We start from the raw sequence: 17,298 nt of genomic DNA on the forward strand, positions 1-17,298 counted from the left end.
ACCACCACCATACAAAAGCTTTAAACCTTCTCTACTGACAACTTTGCCTTTCAGCTCTATCCCTTCAGTAATGTCCTCATTGATTACGAAGTTGATGCTGTTGAAAATAGCAATAAGGTAGTTCATCAGCATGTTTGGACAGAGAAGTTTCCTGCTTCCTCCTGGGAGATGAGTCAAGGACAACATGTTGCAAGGGATATTTCAACCAATCAATCTGTTAGCTTTCATATCCCATAGCCTCCAATTGGCAAGCACTATTGGCATTGGATGGCTTGATCGTAGTCATATATTGTCTTGTTGCTGACTGGAAAGGTTTTCACTGTTCCAAGCATTTCACCGAACACGCAACAGTAAACTAAACTCAAGCTCAAAAGAAGGTGCATTGTTGACTGAGTGAAGACTTTGGTGAGTTAAAGGCTGGTTTAATTTTTTCCTTAATTTTATTGTTGCCATTTTGTGTGCTCCTCTATTCAACTTTGATTTTCAGTGGTCATCAAGAACTGGTACCTTTAAGTCTCTGAGGCAATTAGATAAGCAGCTATCATTCCTCAACTGAGTGAACAGACTCAGACCCAGTAGGTTTGAGGTGGTACACAAAATTGCTGGGGAAACTCAGCGGGTGCAGCAGCATCTATGGAGCGAAGGAAATAGGCGACGTTTCGGGCCGAAACTGTCTGAAGAAGGGTTTCGGCCCGAAACGTCGCCTATTTCCTTCGCTCCATAGATGCTGCTGCACCCGCTGAGTTTCCCCAGCAATTTTGTGTACCTTCGATATTCCAGCATCTGCAGTTCCCTTTTGAACACAGGTTTGAGGTGGTGACTGAGGAGGCTGCTTCATAATGGTTCCCTTTCACAAAACAATTTTGACCTTGCCTATTTAACTCAAATTTCAACCTGTCCCGCTGTTAAGTCAATATATATTCATACTTGACCTGTGACATTGAATTGAATTACTTAAGAAGAAACTGCAGATGCTGGAAAAATGGAAGGTAGACAAAATTGCTGGAGAAACTCAGCGGGTGAGGCAGCTTCTATGGAGCGAAGGAAAGGTGACTTTTCAGGCTGAGACCCTTCATCAGACTGATGTGGGGGTGGGGGGGAGGCGGAAGTGGTGGAAACAGTGGGCTGAGAGAGAGCTGGGAAGGGGAGGGGAAAGAGGGAGAAAGCAAGGACTACCTGAAATTGGAGAGGTCAATGTTCATGCCACTGGAGTGTAAACTACCCATGCGAAATATGGGGCGCTGCTCCTCCAATTTACGGTGGGACTCACTCTGGCCATGGAGGAGGCCCAGGACAGAAAGGGCGGATTTAGAATGAGAGGGGGAGTTGAAGTGCTGAGCCACTGGGAGATCAGGTTGGTTGTTGCGAACTGAACGGAGGTGTTGGGCGAAGCGATCGCCAAAACTACATTTGGTCTCACCGATGTAGAGCAGCCGACACCTAGAGCAGCGGATGCAATAGATGAGGTTGGAGGAGATGCAGGTGAACCTCTGCTCCACCTGGAAAGACTGCTTGGGTCCTTGGCTGGAGGGGGGGAGGTAAAATGACACTTTATTGTCACATGTGATAGGTCACTGTGAAATTATTTGCCCATAATAGTCGCCCATAAAGGGCGCTTCCAAAGTATCAAATATCCCCCCGCTGTGCCAGGTCACCATTTGTTCATCCCACCTCCCTCACGGCATGGCGGTCCCCCCACAACGTGTCCTCCATTGTCCATTATCCTTCTCCCCCCTCAACGTGGTGCCCTCACGCAGGGTCCTCGTTGCTCTTTCCCCACCCTCACGGCCGTCCCCCCAAGCCAGTTCCTCATTTGTTCCTTCCATGTGTTAAACTAAAAGGTTTTCTCCTTTCTCTTCTTTTCTTTTGTTAATATTTGTGTTTTAGGTTCCCCATATCTAGAATTTTGAAAAATCAGTTTAATTACATTAGTTACCTAAAGTCGTATTGCAGGGCTCTGGGGAGAGTTGCAGTGATCTAGTACAGGTAATAATAATAATAATAATAATAATAATAACTTTATTTGTGTAGCACTTTTCATACAATTGAATGCAACCCAAAGTGCTTTCCACAATAAACACAGGTCTAAACAAAAAATACAATTTAAAATAGGATGGACGCAGGCAGTTTATAGCGTAAAAAGCACAGATTTATATAAATATTTAAAATATAAAATTGGGAATGTAAAAGGACAAAAAACAATGAGGTCAAATACAGAGTAAAATCAGTAATAAGTTTGATTAAAAAGATTCACTTTTAGCTGCCGTTTAAAAATGTCAACTGAGTGGGTGTCTCTCATAGCCCTGGGCCGGGTATTCCACAGGTTGGCGGGCGGTCATTGAAAAAGCAAATTTTCTTATTGCTGAGGCATTGAGAGGCTAACAGGCCGGCATCAAAAGACCTGAGCGCTCGAGTAGGCACTTAGGGAAGGAGGGAGTCTGTAAAATATGCTGCTCCTAAGCCGTTTAGGGCTTTATAGACAAGGAGGACTTTATAGTCTATCCTGAATCTCACAGAGATGATAATACTGGGGTGATATGCTCCATTTTTTTGGTATTTGTTAAAAGCCGAGCTGCAGTATTTTGAATGACCTGTAACATGTTGGTGGATTTTGAAGGCGTTACAGTAGTTCCTTGATATGAAAGAATGTATGAGTTTTTTACTGTCATGTTGAGTTAAGAAAGGCCGTACTTAAGCAATATTTCTGAGGTGATAGAAAGCACACTTCGTTACCTTATTTATTTGAGATTGTCAATTTTTACCCCCAGGCTTGTGACTTTGTTTTTGACACAGGCAGTCAAATTTCACAGTTTACCGAGTAACATTTGGGTTTTGATTCAAGTAATAATATTTCTGATGAAGTTAACATTCATCAATCTTTTAAATGAAAAACAGGCAGGAGGTCAAAGAACTTAAGGCATTTGCATCAGTGGGTTCAACAGAGAGGTATAATGAGTGTCATTGGCATAACTTAGAACATTTACATTATGCTAATTGATAACTCCTCCTGGTGGCAACATATACAAGGAAAAATTAACGGGCCAACGCAGCTGCCAAGGCATGCTATATCATGCAGCTGTGACACATAGTCCCCAAGGCTAACAAAGTACTTCCACATATATGATTGGAACCAACTTAGTACCTGATCTGACTAGCCGACCCAATGATCGGCGCTCTGTGCCTGTGTCCATGCCAGACCTCGCTGTAAGCTCAGTGCCGCGTTCAATTATGCGCGTGCATAAATGAATTCAGTACCATGTGCGCTGCTGATGTCCCGTGGCAGTGGTAGCAGCAGCTCAAATTGAAGGAGTTGAGGAATAGCAGCGTGTTTTAACCTGAACGGTGACCAATTGTATGTCAAGCTGTTTTTTGGTGGATAGAGCTTATTCCATTGTGATTTCATTGTCGGGTGGAGGACTGTGAGATCCCATTGTGACCGTCACAGCTGCAAACTGCCAGAAATTCTCATTAACTTCCACAGCATCTGTCAAGTTATTGTTCTGAAAGTGGGGTTTTGTAAACTTTTAAATGTCAATAACTTGTGAAATATAACATAAATCTGAACAAAACTTGAAACAAACAATGGTGAGTAAGGTGGTGTAAACATTTAGCACTATCGTGTACCATTTTGGCGTAGTTCCAGGATCACATGGGCAAACATGCATAGATGGATAGAAACAAAAATAGAGTTTTAGTAATATATATTAGACCAAGTGGGACCCATTGTGCCCTATTCCCCCAACACAATAATACACCACTCACCCGTTCCCCAAACACAATATTCCACCACTCACCCATAGCCTCCAAGGGAGGTCTGGGCCCCAACGCAACCCGTTCCCCAATGTAAGATGCCACCCACTCATCCATTGGATCCCTGTCACATGGGAGGATTGGTCCCCCAACACAATGCATACCCCCAACACAATATTAGATCATTCACCCATATCCCCCACAGGAGGCCTGGTCCCCCAACGCAAACGATGCCCCAACGTAAGATTCCCCCACTTACCCATTCCCTCAATGCAAACCATCCCCCTGACACACGGATGGTCTTGTCCCCCAATGCAACCCATTCCCCAACGTAAGATTCCACCACTCACCCATTCCCCCAACACAACCAGTTCCCCAATGCAATATTCCACCACTCACCCATAGCCACTCATCCTCCCTCTTTTTAAACTTAAAAAAATGCAAGCACTTGCTGACTGAACTTTTAAAAAATCTCCAATTTCACTTTCCCTGCCCCTCCCTGAACTCCCTCCCTCTCCTGTTCAAGCGTCTCTCTGCCCCCTCCCCCTCCTGTTCAAGCGTCTCTCTGCCCCCTCCCCCTCCTGTTCTTGCCAGGACTAAGTGTTCTATGATCACAACATTGTTGCAAATGAAATCCCATTGTGATGTCATTGTCGGGTGGCGGGTTGTGAGATCCCATTGTGACGTCATAGCTGCAAACTGCCAGAAACTCCCATCAACTACATTAGTAGATAGATAGATAGATAGATAGATAGATAGATAGATAGATAGATAGATAGATAGATAGATAGATAGATAGATAGATAGATAGTGTCCCAACAAACCCCTTATTCATGTTCTCCTGCGATAATTTTACATTCATACCAAGTCAATTCACCTACAAACCTGTATGTCTTTGGAGTGTGGGAGGAAACCGAAGATCTCATTAAAAAAACCCATGCAGGTCATGGGGAGAATGTACAAACTTCATACAGACAGCACGTAGTCAGGATCGAACCTTGGCCTATGGGCTGAAAGGCAGCAACTCCAAAGGAGATAGTTGAATTGATGGAAAATTGCCTCCATGGAAGGAAGCAGAAGGTGATGGAGGAAGGTTGCTTCTCAGACATGATGCGTGTGACTAGTGGTCTGCCTCAGGGTACAGTGCTGGGCCTGTTATTGTTTGTCATCTATATCAATGATTTGGATGAGGACATAGACAGCAAGAACAGCAAGTTTGCTGATGACATAAAGTGGGTAGTTTTGCAGATCTTGATCGATTTGTCAGTTGGTCTGAGGAATGATTGATGGAGTTTAATGAAGAGAAATGCGAGGTGTTGCATTTTGGGAATTCTAACATTGGCAGGACCTACACAGTGAATGATAGGCCTCTGCGGAGTGTTGTAGAGAAGAGGATCTAGGCGTGCAGGTGCATGACTACTTGAAGGTGGAGTTACAGGTAGATAGGGTGGTCGAAAAGGCTATTGGCACAATGGCCATCATTAGTCAGATTATTGATTATAGAAGTTGGGAAGTCATGTTGCAGTTACATAAGATGTTGGTGAGGCCGCATTTTGTGTGTTGTGTTCCATTCTGGGCACCATGTTATGGGAAAGACGTTGTCAAGCTGGAAAGGGTACAGAGAAGATGTACGAGGATGTTGCCAGAACTCTGGGTTTGAGTTACAGGGAGAGGTTGAGTAGGCTGGGGCACTATTCTCAGCACAGGAGGATGAGGGGTGATCATTATATAAAGATGATTTGTAGATGATATATAGATGATTTGTATAAGATCGGCTAGATGCACAGAGTCTCTTGCCCAGAGTAGGTGAATCTAAGACCACGGGACTTAGGTTCAAGGTGAAGGGGAAAAGATTCAATAGGAATCTGAGTAGTAACTTTTGCACACAAAAGGTGGTGGGTAATAAGCTGCCAGAGGAGGTAGTTGAGGCAGGGACTATCCATCGTTTAAGAAACAGTTAAGAAACATGGATAGGACAGGTTAGCGCAGGCAGGTGGGAATAGTGTAGCTGGGAGATGTTAGCCGGTGTGGGCAAGTTGGGATGAATGGCCTGTTTCCACACGCTATTACTCTATCACTCTATAGCTCTGCCATGCGATGTCAACTCTCTTTATATATCAACCCTCGTATTCTTTTGCCATTCCAGCTTTGATTATTCCCAATCTCCTTCTAAAAGGCCCCCCATTCACACAGTTCTACCATCCATACCCTACTTGGCGTAAATCATTATTTTCATCATTGACCTGCCTGGCCGTGTGCTTCTTGATATCCAATTAAAAATGATCACAGTTGCAATAAATCCCTTAAGGGTGTGTGTTCCTCTTAGATCGTTCTCTTCCACCCACTGAACATTTCCACAACTGTTGTTAACATTAACACTGTCATGAAGAAACTGTTTCTGATATTGTGTATTGCCTGATTACTGCAAGGTTAAGTAATGTGGTATTTGCCAATCGTAAATTGGTGCGTAGTGTGATTTTTAACATTTTATCTTTTGTTTTGCCTCATAGTAGAAGAGTACCAATTTGTCCAAAGTGTGAAGTCTCTTTTCCTCCTTCAATAATTGTATTGGTAAGTATTTTTGTACATATTCTTTGAATTGGTGATAAAGCAAGATTGCCATCTTGAAATCTTTATAGATTTGTTTAGTTTAGAGACAAATCATGGAAGCCAGCCCTTCGCCCCACCGAGTCGATCGATAACCAGGTCACACTAGATCTTTGTTATCCTACTTTTGTATCCAGTCTCTACACATTAGGGGTAAAATTTATCAAAGTCAATAAACCTATAAACCCGCACGTCTGGGATGTGGAATGAACCTGGAGAACCCGGAGGAAACTCAAAGTCACAGGAAGAACATGCAAACTCCACACAGACAGAATTCCACACAGCACAGGCGTCAGGGGTTGTGGGGATAAGGTTAGTGGGGAGAGATAGATCAGCCATGATTGACTGGGGTTAGGAGGGAGAGATAGATTAGCCATGATTGAATGGCGGAGTAGACTTGATGGACCGAATGACCAATTCACACATTTCCTATCACACATGAATTTATGAACCGATCGTCAGGATTGAACCCAGCTCGCTGGTGTTGTGAAGCAGCAGCTCGACAAGCCGTGTCACTGGACTGCCCTTTCTTTCTTAAAATATCCTCCATTTCTAGCAGTGTGTGAATTGAATGTTCAATCAATAGACAATAGACAATAGGTGTAGGAGTAGGCCATTCAGTACCACTTTGGTAAACCTTTTATTTGGTCTGTGCAGGGCAATGGAGTTGTTACCATATAGATTATTCAATGTCAAATTGCATGGTCATCTTCATGTACCATACAACCACCTTTGACTCTTTGAGACACAGTTACACTTGGATTAATTTACTTTTGATGGTCGGGATGGCTGCACATGTGTTGGACTGGGCTGAGTCTCTACATCCTCTTTTGACCTTGTGGATATGAATTGTCGTACCAAGTCACAATGGAACCAGACAGGCAGGATATGTTCTAAGTTCATAAGTTTAGGTTAGTTTGCTTGAGTTTAGGGATAAATTCACAAAAAGGCACAGCACAAAAAGGTCTTTGGCCCATCAAGTCCGCATCAACCAGCGATCCTCACGTATTAACATTAACCAACACACACTAGTGACACTTTACACTTATACCAAGCCAACTAACGTACAAAACTGTACATCTTTGGAGTGTGGGAGGAAACTGAAGATCTTGGAGAAAACCCGCGCAGGTCACGGGTAGAACGTACAAACTACGTCCAGACAGCACCCGTAGTCCAGATTGGACCCGGGACTCCAGTGCTGCAGTGGCTCGAAGGGCCGAATGGCCCCCTCCTGCACCTATTGCCTATGTTTCATCTCCTGTTCATTTATTCTGAGGTAATGGCCTCTGTACCCAGACTCTCGCACAATTGGAAACATTGTCTCCAGTAAATTTGAAGAAGATTGTTAGAGTATTTGGTGACATGCCAAGCTGGGGGCATAGGTACAGGATACACAGGTAACTTCCAGAAAGTCAACGTGTTTAAGATCAGGGACACAATAGACAATAGGGTAGGAGCAGTCCATTCGGCCCTTTGAGCCAGCACTGCCATTCACTGTGATCACGTCTGATCATCCCCAATAGGTACCCCATTCCTTCCTTCTCCCAATATCCCTTGATTCTGCTATCTTTATGAGCTCTATCTAACTCTCTCTTGAAAGCATCCAGAGAATTGGCTTCCACTGCCTTCTGAGGCAGGGAATTCCACAAACTCACAACTCTCTGGGTGAAAAAATGTTTCCTCATCTCTGTTCTAAATGGCCTCCCCCTTATTCTTAAACTGTGACCCCTGGTTCAGGACTTCCCCGACATCAGGAACATTTTTCCTGCATGAAGCCTGTCCAATCCTTTAATTTTTTTAATGTTCCTATAAAATCTCCCCTCATCCTACTAAATTCCAGTGAATACAAGCCCAATCGACCCATTCTATCATCATATGTCAGTCCTGACATCCCGGAAATTAACCTGGTAAACCTACACTGCACTCCCTCAATAGCAAGAATATAATTTCTCAAATTGGGAGATCAAATTTGCACATAATACTTCAGGTCTCGCCAGGGCCCTGTATAATTGCAGTAGGACCTCCTTGCATCTAAACTCAAGTCGTCTCGCAATGAAGGCCAGCATAGTATTATCTTTCTTCGTTGCTGCTGTACCTCCATGCTTACTTTCAATGACTGATGTACAAGTACACCCAGGTCCCATTGAACCCTCCCCTTTTCCTTCTCTGACACCATACAGATAACAATCTTCCTTCCTGTTCTAGCCACCAAAGTTGATAACCTCACATTTATCCATATTATAATGCATCTGACATTTTTCTGTCTACTCACCCAACCTATCCAAGTCACCCTGCAGCCTCATAGCATCCACCTGGGGTCCCATCACTGAGCCTTGTGGCACCCCACTAGTCACTGCCTGCCATTCTGAAAAGGGCCCATTAATTCCTACTCTTTGTTTCCTGTCTGCAACCAGTTCTCTATCCATGTCAATACCTTACCCACAATACCATGTGCTCTATCTTTGCACACTAATCTCTTGTTGCTGTGAGGAAGAAATGTTTTTTTTCATTCAGAGAATGCATTAACTGGGAAAATGGCAGAAGAGATACTCTCCATCTATAAGAAGTGATAGGATAAGCACTTGTATCACCAAAGTTTAGTTGACCATTGAGCAAGTGCTGGTAAACAGGATTAATGTGGACTGAATCCTGATATTGACATGGACACAATATTTTGAATGTTTCTACGCTATATGACCCTCATCCCATTAATTACCCATTTCTTGATGGCCCAATTCCATTCTGGCCCCTGATCGATTCACCAGAAATTAGAATGAAAAGTGAAGCATCAAATTTAGAGACATAGTCGAAGTCATACAGCACGGAAACAGGAATTCAGCCCAACTTGCATTCTTTCCATCTTAATGAGGCCCTCCCAATAACAGGGAGGATGGAGATGGTAGGATTGAAGGAGAGGAGGCAGTAGGCAGGGAGAGGGAGAGGAAAGTGGGGAGGTGAGGAGGGAGGATAGAGGGGAGGAGGGGGGGAGTGGGGTATGTAGGGAGTGCTGTATTGAGGATGAGGAGGGCAGTGGGGGAGATGAGGAGAGAGAGTGGGGGTGGGATAGGGGTGAGGTGAGTAGTGGGGAGGAGGGGGATAGAGGGAGAGGAGGGGGGAGGGAGGGAGGGAGGGAGGGATGGAGGGAGGGAGGGACTGAGGGTAGGGAAAAGGAGAGGGAGGGAGGGGTGAGGGCGGGAGTGGGGGTGGGGAGGAGGAGAGGGGAACGAAGATGGAGGGTGGAGAGGAGGGTGAGAGAGTGCTGTGGGATGAGAGGGAATGGAAAAGGAGAGGGGTAGGAAGAGAGATGGCGAGGTAATGGAGGAGGACAGGGAGAAGAGAGAGGAGGGAGGGAGTGAGTGAGGGGAGGAAACAGAGGAGGGTTCGTGGAGGGGGCAGATGGAGTATAACGGAGGAGGGGAATAGGGGACTGAAGGGGGAGAGTGAGATGCAATCACATCGATCTTATATTTTACATCATTGCCATTTTATGCTTTAAAAACGTCGCAGACGCGCTTCCACTTGCCGGCTGTGCCTGCGCTGCTGGGGGCGGGTTGCCGTGACTCGTGTCACAATGGGGATCTCTGGCCTCACAACAGGAACCCATCAACCGTGCCTGCACAGTTGGTGACTAAAGGTGTGTGGTGGAATATTGCGTTGGGGTACGGGGCCCAATGGGTCCCCACTTAGTCTTCACTATCAACGATATCACCCACTTTACACTCATCGTGTGTTTCTGTTTGAGGACTATACGTGTCATGCCAATATGTGTCCTGCATTTTGGATGAAATAACGAAGATTTTGTCTTTGTAATCTTGCAGCGAAACTGTGGATAAAATTTACAAACGGAGCCTAGTCAGGGCATACATTTTGAGAAGACATTGTGAAAGGAAAGAAATTCGACAAAGAATTGGCCCGAAAATCTTGAACGTGATTCCATCGGAAGCAGATGGCTACAAACGACGACAACGCTGCTGTTAATGATGGGGAAAACAGTGTGGCATCTGATGCAACTGTTCCCAGAGAGGTGGCTACAAACAACGACAACACTGCTGTTAATGATGGGGAAAACAGTGTGGCATCTGATGCAACTGTTCCCAGAGGGGTGGCTACAAACAACGACAACGCTGCTGTTAATGATGGGGAAAACAGTGTGGCATCTGATGCAACTGTTCCCAGAGAGGTGGCTACAAACAATGACAACACTGCTGTTAATGATGGGGACAACAGTGTGGCATCTAATGCAACTGTTCCCAGAGAGATGGAGTGTGAGTTCGAAAAAACAACAGAGGAGTGTGAGGAGAAAAAGATGAAGAGAGAGAAGAGAGAGGAAACAGAGCTATGGACTTCGAGAAAGAGAAAGAGAGAGAGCAACGAGGGAAAAGAGAGAGACGGGAACGAGTGCAAGCAGGCGAGAAGAGACGGAGAGAAGAGACGGAGAAAAGAGAAAGACGAGAGCAATGAGAGCGAGATGAGAGAGGAAACAGAGCAATGGAAATTGAGCAAGAGAGTGAGCAACGAGGGAAGAGAGAGAGACAGCAATGAGGGAAGCGAGAGAGACAGCAATGAGGGAAGCGAGAGTGACAGCAATGAGAGCAGTCAGACGAGCGAGAGCGGAGAAGAGACAGAGTAAAGAGAAAGACGAGAGAGATGAGAGCGAGAAGACTTCCTCTTTAGAGAAAGAAACGAGAAAGGCAAGAGAGAGCAAAGAGAGAGATGGGAGTGAGGGGAAAGAAGAGAGCAAAGAGAGAGATGAGAGAGAGGAAAAAGGAGAGAGAGAGAGGGATGACATTCAAACTAAACCAAGTAGCAACAACTGAAAGCCAAGGGAGACAGATTCTCACAAAGAATAAAACATAGAATGGAATGGAATACTTTATTGTCACGTGACCAGGCACAGTGAAATTCTTTGCTTGCGTACCCAATGTATACAAATCTCAAGAAGGGTCTCGACCCGAAACACCACCAATTCCTTCCCTGCAGAGATGCTGCCTGGCCCATTACGTTACTCCAGCATTTTGTGTCTACCTTCAATGTATACAAATCGCAGCCACCTATGGCGCTGACAAAGTTACAAAGTACACCGGCTCCTCCTTTTATTCTACTTCCTCCCCCCCCCCTCCCACAGAGCAGTTCCCCCACACTGTGTCCCCATTGTCATTTGTTCCCCCCTCCTCCCCAATTCAGAATCAGAATCAGAATCAGAATCAATCAGATTTTATTCGCCAAGTATGTTTTGCAACATACGAGAAATTTCACTGGCCAGGTCAGTCATACAATTGAAAGACTCAAAAACACATTTTATCATGAACATCCACCACAGTGACTCCTACACATTCCTCACTGTGATGGAAGGCGAAATAAAGTTCAAGTCCTTCCTTTTGTTCTTCCTCAGTCGGGGGCCTCGAGCCCCCGTTGACAGGATGGTCTTGACTCCCGTAGTTGTCGGCGTTCGGTCCCTCCGCATCGAGGCGATCAGCTCCTGCATCGGGTGGTTGTCAGCTCCCCTGCGCCGGGTGATCAAACCTCGCGTCGGGGCTAGTTGAACGTTCTACAGCGTTAGAGCTCCCGACTAGCCTCTCTCGAGACTGCGAGCCCTTTATGGTAAGTCTGCAGACCGCGGTGGGAGTGATCCCAGGCAAGGGATCCGCTCCGATGTTAAGTCCGCGCCCCGCGATGGTGCTCACGACAGTCCGAGGTGGCTCCCAGCACCAGCGATGGTACGCTGCAGAGCCTGGAGAATGTGATTGGAAAATCAATCACATCTCTGGGAAGGTACGAAAAAGTTTCCCCCAATCCTCCCCCCTCCCCCCACATAAAACAAACCGAAGTACATTAAAACAAACTCTTAACAGATGCTAAAATTTACAAAAGATGAAAAAACAAACGGATTGCCGGCAGGTCTGGCCATCTCCCCGGTGCCCATGGTGGTCTTGTAGTCCATTGAACAATTGTCCATTGTTCTTCCCCACCTCCCTAACTGCGATCCCCCCATGGGAGACTATATAGTATATGGAACGTAGACACTATACTATATATAATCTATATAGTATATAGAAAAAGACAGCATAGATATAGACTCCTCAACCCACCATGTCTTTGCCGAACTTGATGCCAAACTAAAGTAGTCTATTCTATAATCTCTTGGTTACTTCTATCCGTGGTCATTCCTCCTTCTCCCTACTGCCATCCAGTTGAAGATAAAGAAACTTTACAGCGCACACAGCCAGACTCAGGAGCAGCTTCTCTCTCTCTCTATCAAGCTTCTGAATGATCCGTCCATAAACTATCCATTTTTATATTTAACGAATGAAATAATTTCAAGTTATGTATTACTCTGTTATGGCCAAATCCAGGTGTATGTGTGAACGAGGTAACAAAGCCTGTATTAAAACCACTCAATTTCCAGCTATGGTGCATCAATGCCGGATGCTTCAGACAATATATTGCGCTACAAGGCTGAGAATTATATTCTGTATCCCGTCTCTTCCCCTTTTTTATACGTATTGTGCTTACATTTAGCTTGATTGTATACATGAATAGTATTTTCTGATTTAATTGGATTGCATGCGAAAGAAAGATTTTTCACTGTACCCCATTAAATACATAACAATAATAAACTTAAACCGAATCAATATGTCTGAGTCTTTCATGACAAACTGCAGAGAAGATGCAATACTTACCGCAGGGGTCGGTGCTGGGGCCCCTACTCTTCACGTTGTATATTAATGGTTTGGATGAGGGTTTTAAGGCTTTGGGCCAATTTTGTGGATGATATGAAAATAGGTGGAGGGTCAGGCAGTGTAGGGAAAGCAGGGACTCTGCAGAAGGACTTGAACAGGTTGGGAGTGTGGGCAGAGAAATAGCAGATGGAATATAGTGTAGCAAAGTGTGGAGTCATGCATTTTGGTAGTAGGAATAAAGGCCTTAACTATTTTCTAAATGGGGAGAGAATCCAGAAATTGGAGATGCAAAGAGACTTGGGAATGCTAGTGCAGGATTACCAAAACGTTAATCAGCACGTCGAATCGGTAGTGCAGAAAGCAAACTCAATGCTAGCACTTTTTTCAAGAGGGCATGTGTACAACGACAGGGATGTAATGCTGAGACTCTATAAGGCACTGGTAAGGCCGCATTTTGAATATTGTGAGCAATTTGGGGCACCATATCTGCCTAAGAATATGCTGGCTCTGGAGAGGGTCAGAGGAGATTTACAAGAACAATCCCAGGAGTTAGTAGGTTGACCTATGATGAGTGTTAGACGGCACTGGGCCTGTACTCACTGGAGTTTAGAAGAATGAGGGGGACCTCATTGAAACATGCAGAATAGTGAAAGGCTTGAAATGAGTGGATGTGGAGAGGATGTTTCCATTAGTGGGGGAGTTTAGGACTAGAGGTCATAGCCATAGAATTAAAGGACGTTCTTTAAGGAAGGAGACAAGAAGAAATTTGTTTAGTCAAAGGGTGGTAAATCTGTGGAATTCTTTGCCACAGGAGGCTGAAGAGGCCGTCAGTGGATATTTTAAAGGCAGGGATAGATCGATTCTTGATTAATACGGGTGTCATGGGTAATGGGGAGAAGGCAGAAGAATGGGGTGAGGAGGGAGAGAAGGGGGGAGGAAGATGGGGGGGCACAGGCTGGCTGGCTGTGTTAGCGGGCGGGCGGTGGCTCTGGTCACGGGTGTGCGGGGGCTGTGTTCCGTGGTCGGAGCTGTTAGTAACTTTAGTAACTTTAGGATCTTTAGTAACTTGTCAGTTTCTTTGTTGAACTAAATTAAGGCGCATGTTGCAATCAAAAGCGATTGAACAATTGGTTGGGAGCAGCGGCGGTGACCACCATGATGAGCCGGGAGATGCTGAGTGCAGCCGGGGCCGGGAGCCGTTGAGTGCGACAGGAGCCGGGGACGGGAGCCGCTGAGTGAGTCTGGAGCCAGTGAGTGGCGCCAGTGAGTGCGGTCAGAGCCAGGACCTGCTGAGCCCACACACCCCCCCTCACATACCCCTCCTCCCCCCCACATACACTCCCTCCCCTACCGCTGATAATTGCTCATTTCTAAGCCTCCCCCCAGTCTAGTTTCAGTAAAAACACTGAATCAAACGCTTGAATCAACTACATTTTATTTTACCAAAAGCACGAAACAGATCACACACTGTACCTATCCCACAGCGGGTTCGATCCTTGCATCTGCCTGCTCAAGCCCTCTAGGCCTCGCTCAGACAGAGGTACTCCAGAAGGCTACGCGGTCCTGAGCGTTATTCCAGAAGATCGACCCTGAGCCTCGTGAGCACGGACTTTTATATGTCCCGGGAACTCGAGGGGCTGAACCACACGGGGGTAGTCTCTTAATCCCCCAATTACACATATCAATTAACCCCATACATAACAGGCATTTCCCTAACCCAATGATACAGCAGTTCAGTACAATGTATTCACAACGGACTTCGAGATGAAGTCAACTTGGAAACATTGACCCTGATTAACAGAAATCTCAGACAAGGCTCATCACCCCATCCAATCAACACTGAGCAAAGTCAAACTCTGCAACATTATTTACAACTATTTACAAGGTGTATGTCTGGTTTGCAGCCATCCAATACATTCCATGCATTTAGCACAAGATTGACAGGGTTTGCAAGGCTTCCCAATCTTTGCTTGCAAATTCAGATTCAGATTCAGATTCAGATTCAGATTCAGATTCAACTTTAATTGTCATTGTCAGTGTACAGTACAGAGACAACAAAATGCAGTTAGCATCTCCCTGGAAGAGTGACATAGAATATGATTTCAATAAATAAATCTATTTACATGCATACAGTCATAGTGTTTTTCCTGTGGGAGGAGTGCCGGGGGGGGGGCGGTGTGATTGGCAGTCACCGAGGTACATTGTTGAGTAGTGTGACAGCCGCAGGGAAGAAGCTGTTCCTGGACCTGCTGGTCCGGCAATGGAGAGACCTGTAGCGCCTCCCGGATGGTAGGAGGGTAAACAGTCCATGTTTGGGGTGAGAGCAGTCCTTGGCGATGCTGAGCGACCTTCGTAGACAACGCTTGCTTTGGACAGACTCAATGGAGGGGAGCGAGGAACCGGTGATGCGTTGGGCAATTTTCACCACCCTCTGCAATGCTTTCTGGTCGGAGGCAGAGCAGTTGCCATACCATACTGTGATACAATTGGTAAGGATGCTCTCGATGGTGCAGCGGTAGAAGTTCACCAGAATCTGAGGAGACAGATGGATCTTCTTTAGTCTCCTCAGGAAGAAGAGACACTGGTGAGCCTTCTTGACCAGAGTTGAGGTATTGTGGGTCCAAGAGAGGTCATCGGAGATGTTGACCCCCAGGAACCTGAAGCTGGAAACACGTTCCACCTCTGTCCCGTTGATGTGGATTGGGGTGTGCATACCGCCCCTAGACTTCCTGAAGTCTACAATGAGCTCCTTGGTCTTCTTGGAGTTAAGGGCCAAGTTGTTGTCAGCGCACCATGCTGCTAGGAGCTGGACCTCCTCCCTATAGGCCGACTCATCGTTGTTGCTGATGAGGCCCATCACCGTTGTATCATCTGCATACTTGATGATGTTGTTAGTACCATGTACAGGTGTGCAGTCGTAGGTGAAGAGGGAGTAGAGGAGGGGGCTCAGCACACAGCCCTGTGGAATGCCAGTGTTCAGGGTGAGGGTTGAAGAGGTGTGCTTGTCTAACCTAACAGACTGGGGTCTGTTGGTTAGAAAGTCCAGTATCCAGTTGCAGAGGGAGGGGTCGATGCCCAGGTTACCGAGTTTGATGATCAGCTTAGAGGGTATAATGGTGTTGAATGCTGAGCTGTAATCGATGAACAGCATTCTTACGTAAGTGTTTCTGTTGTCGAGATGGGGGAGAGCGGAGTGAAGTGCCGTTGAGATGGCATCCTCCGTACTCCTGTTCTTGCGGTAGGCAAACTGATAGGGAGCCAATGTGGGGGGTGAGTGTGCCACGTACACGTCGTAGGGGGTGAGTGTGAGGGGTTGGTGATCAGCAGGGAGCACAGCCTTGATGGCTGTCTCTAGATTGTCCCTGTCGAAGTGGCCATAGAAGTGGTTAAGCTCCTCAAGGAAGGAGGCGTCGCTGGACGTGGGGGTGGTGTTGGTGGGTCTATAGTCCGTGATGGCCTGGATGCCTTGTCACATGCGTCGGGGGTCGGAGTTGTTGTTGAAGTGCTCCTCAATCCTGAGCTTATGGCAGTGCTTGGCCTTCTTGATGCCCCTCTTCAGGTTAGCCCTGGATGAACTGTAGGCTCGAGCATCGCCTGACCTGAAAGCGGTGTCCCGTGCTTTCAGCAGTAGCCTGACCTCGCTGTTCATCCATGGCTTCTGATTCGGAAATATGGTCACCCGTTTGAGGGAGGTGACACTATTGATGGTTGAGTTTATAAAGTCCAGAACAGAGGATGTATAGGAATCAATGTCCGTGTGGGAGTCAAGGGTGGCCTGGGCTGCAAATGCCTTCCAGTCAGTGTTTCCAAAACACTGCTGAAGTATGGAGTCCGCCTCCTCTGACCAGACTTTAACTGTCCTCACAGTGGGTTTAACCCGTCTGATGAGTGGGGAGTACTTAGGGAGCAGGAACGATGAGAGGTGATCAGACTGACCAAGGTGGGGGAGGGGGACAGCTTTGTAAGCTTCAGCCATGTTAGTGTAGACTTTGTCCAGTGTCTTGTCTTCCCTAGTGGCGAAGGAGACATGTTGGTGAAATTTGGGGAGTACAGTCTTCAGGTTGGAGTGATTGAAGTCACCCGCAACAATGAAGGCTGCCTCGGGGTTGTGAGTCTGTTGCTTGCTAATGGCAGTATGCAGCTCTTTCATTGCAAGCTTGGCATTAGCATCAGGAGGGATATAGGCTGCAGTCACAACAGTGGAGGTAAACTTTCTGGGCAGATAGAACGGTCTGCATCTAACCAAGAGGAACACAAGGTT

The 17,298-nt window shown here is 46.1% G+C and overlaps 1 protein-coding gene across 1 annotated transcript; it reads left to right on the plus strand.

The window, feature by feature from the left end:
- Nucleotides 1–271: 271 nt before the first annotated feature.
- LOC116986126 (protein PXR1-like) lies at nt 272–10,987 on the plus strand. The gene is made up of 3 exons (XM_033041340.1): nt 272–405; nt 6,264–6,321; nt 10,176–10,987. Exon 3 carries the CDS (start codon nt 10,304–10,306, stop codon nt 10,985–10,987), a length of 684 nt encoding a protein of 227 aa, XP_032897231.1. The 5' UTR covers nt 272–405; nt 6,264–6,321; nt 10,176–10,303.
- The last annotated feature ends 6,311 nt before the right edge of the window (nt 10,988–17,298 follow it).

This window comes from Amblyraja radiata, chromosome 1, assembly GCF_010909765.2.
Source record: "Amblyraja radiata isolate CabotCenter1 chromosome 1, sAmbRad1.1.pri, whole genome shotgun sequence".
In the NCBI taxonomy this organism is placed as follows: domain Eukaryota; kingdom Metazoa; phylum Chordata; class Chondrichthyes; order Rajiformes; family Rajidae; genus Amblyraja; species Amblyraja radiata.

Bases quoted from the DNA above. Each gene is read 5' to 3' on its own strand.
- LOC116986126 (XM_033041340.1), top strand. From the start codon at position 10,304: ATGGCTACAAACGACGACAACGCTGCTGTTAATGATGGGGAAAACAGT.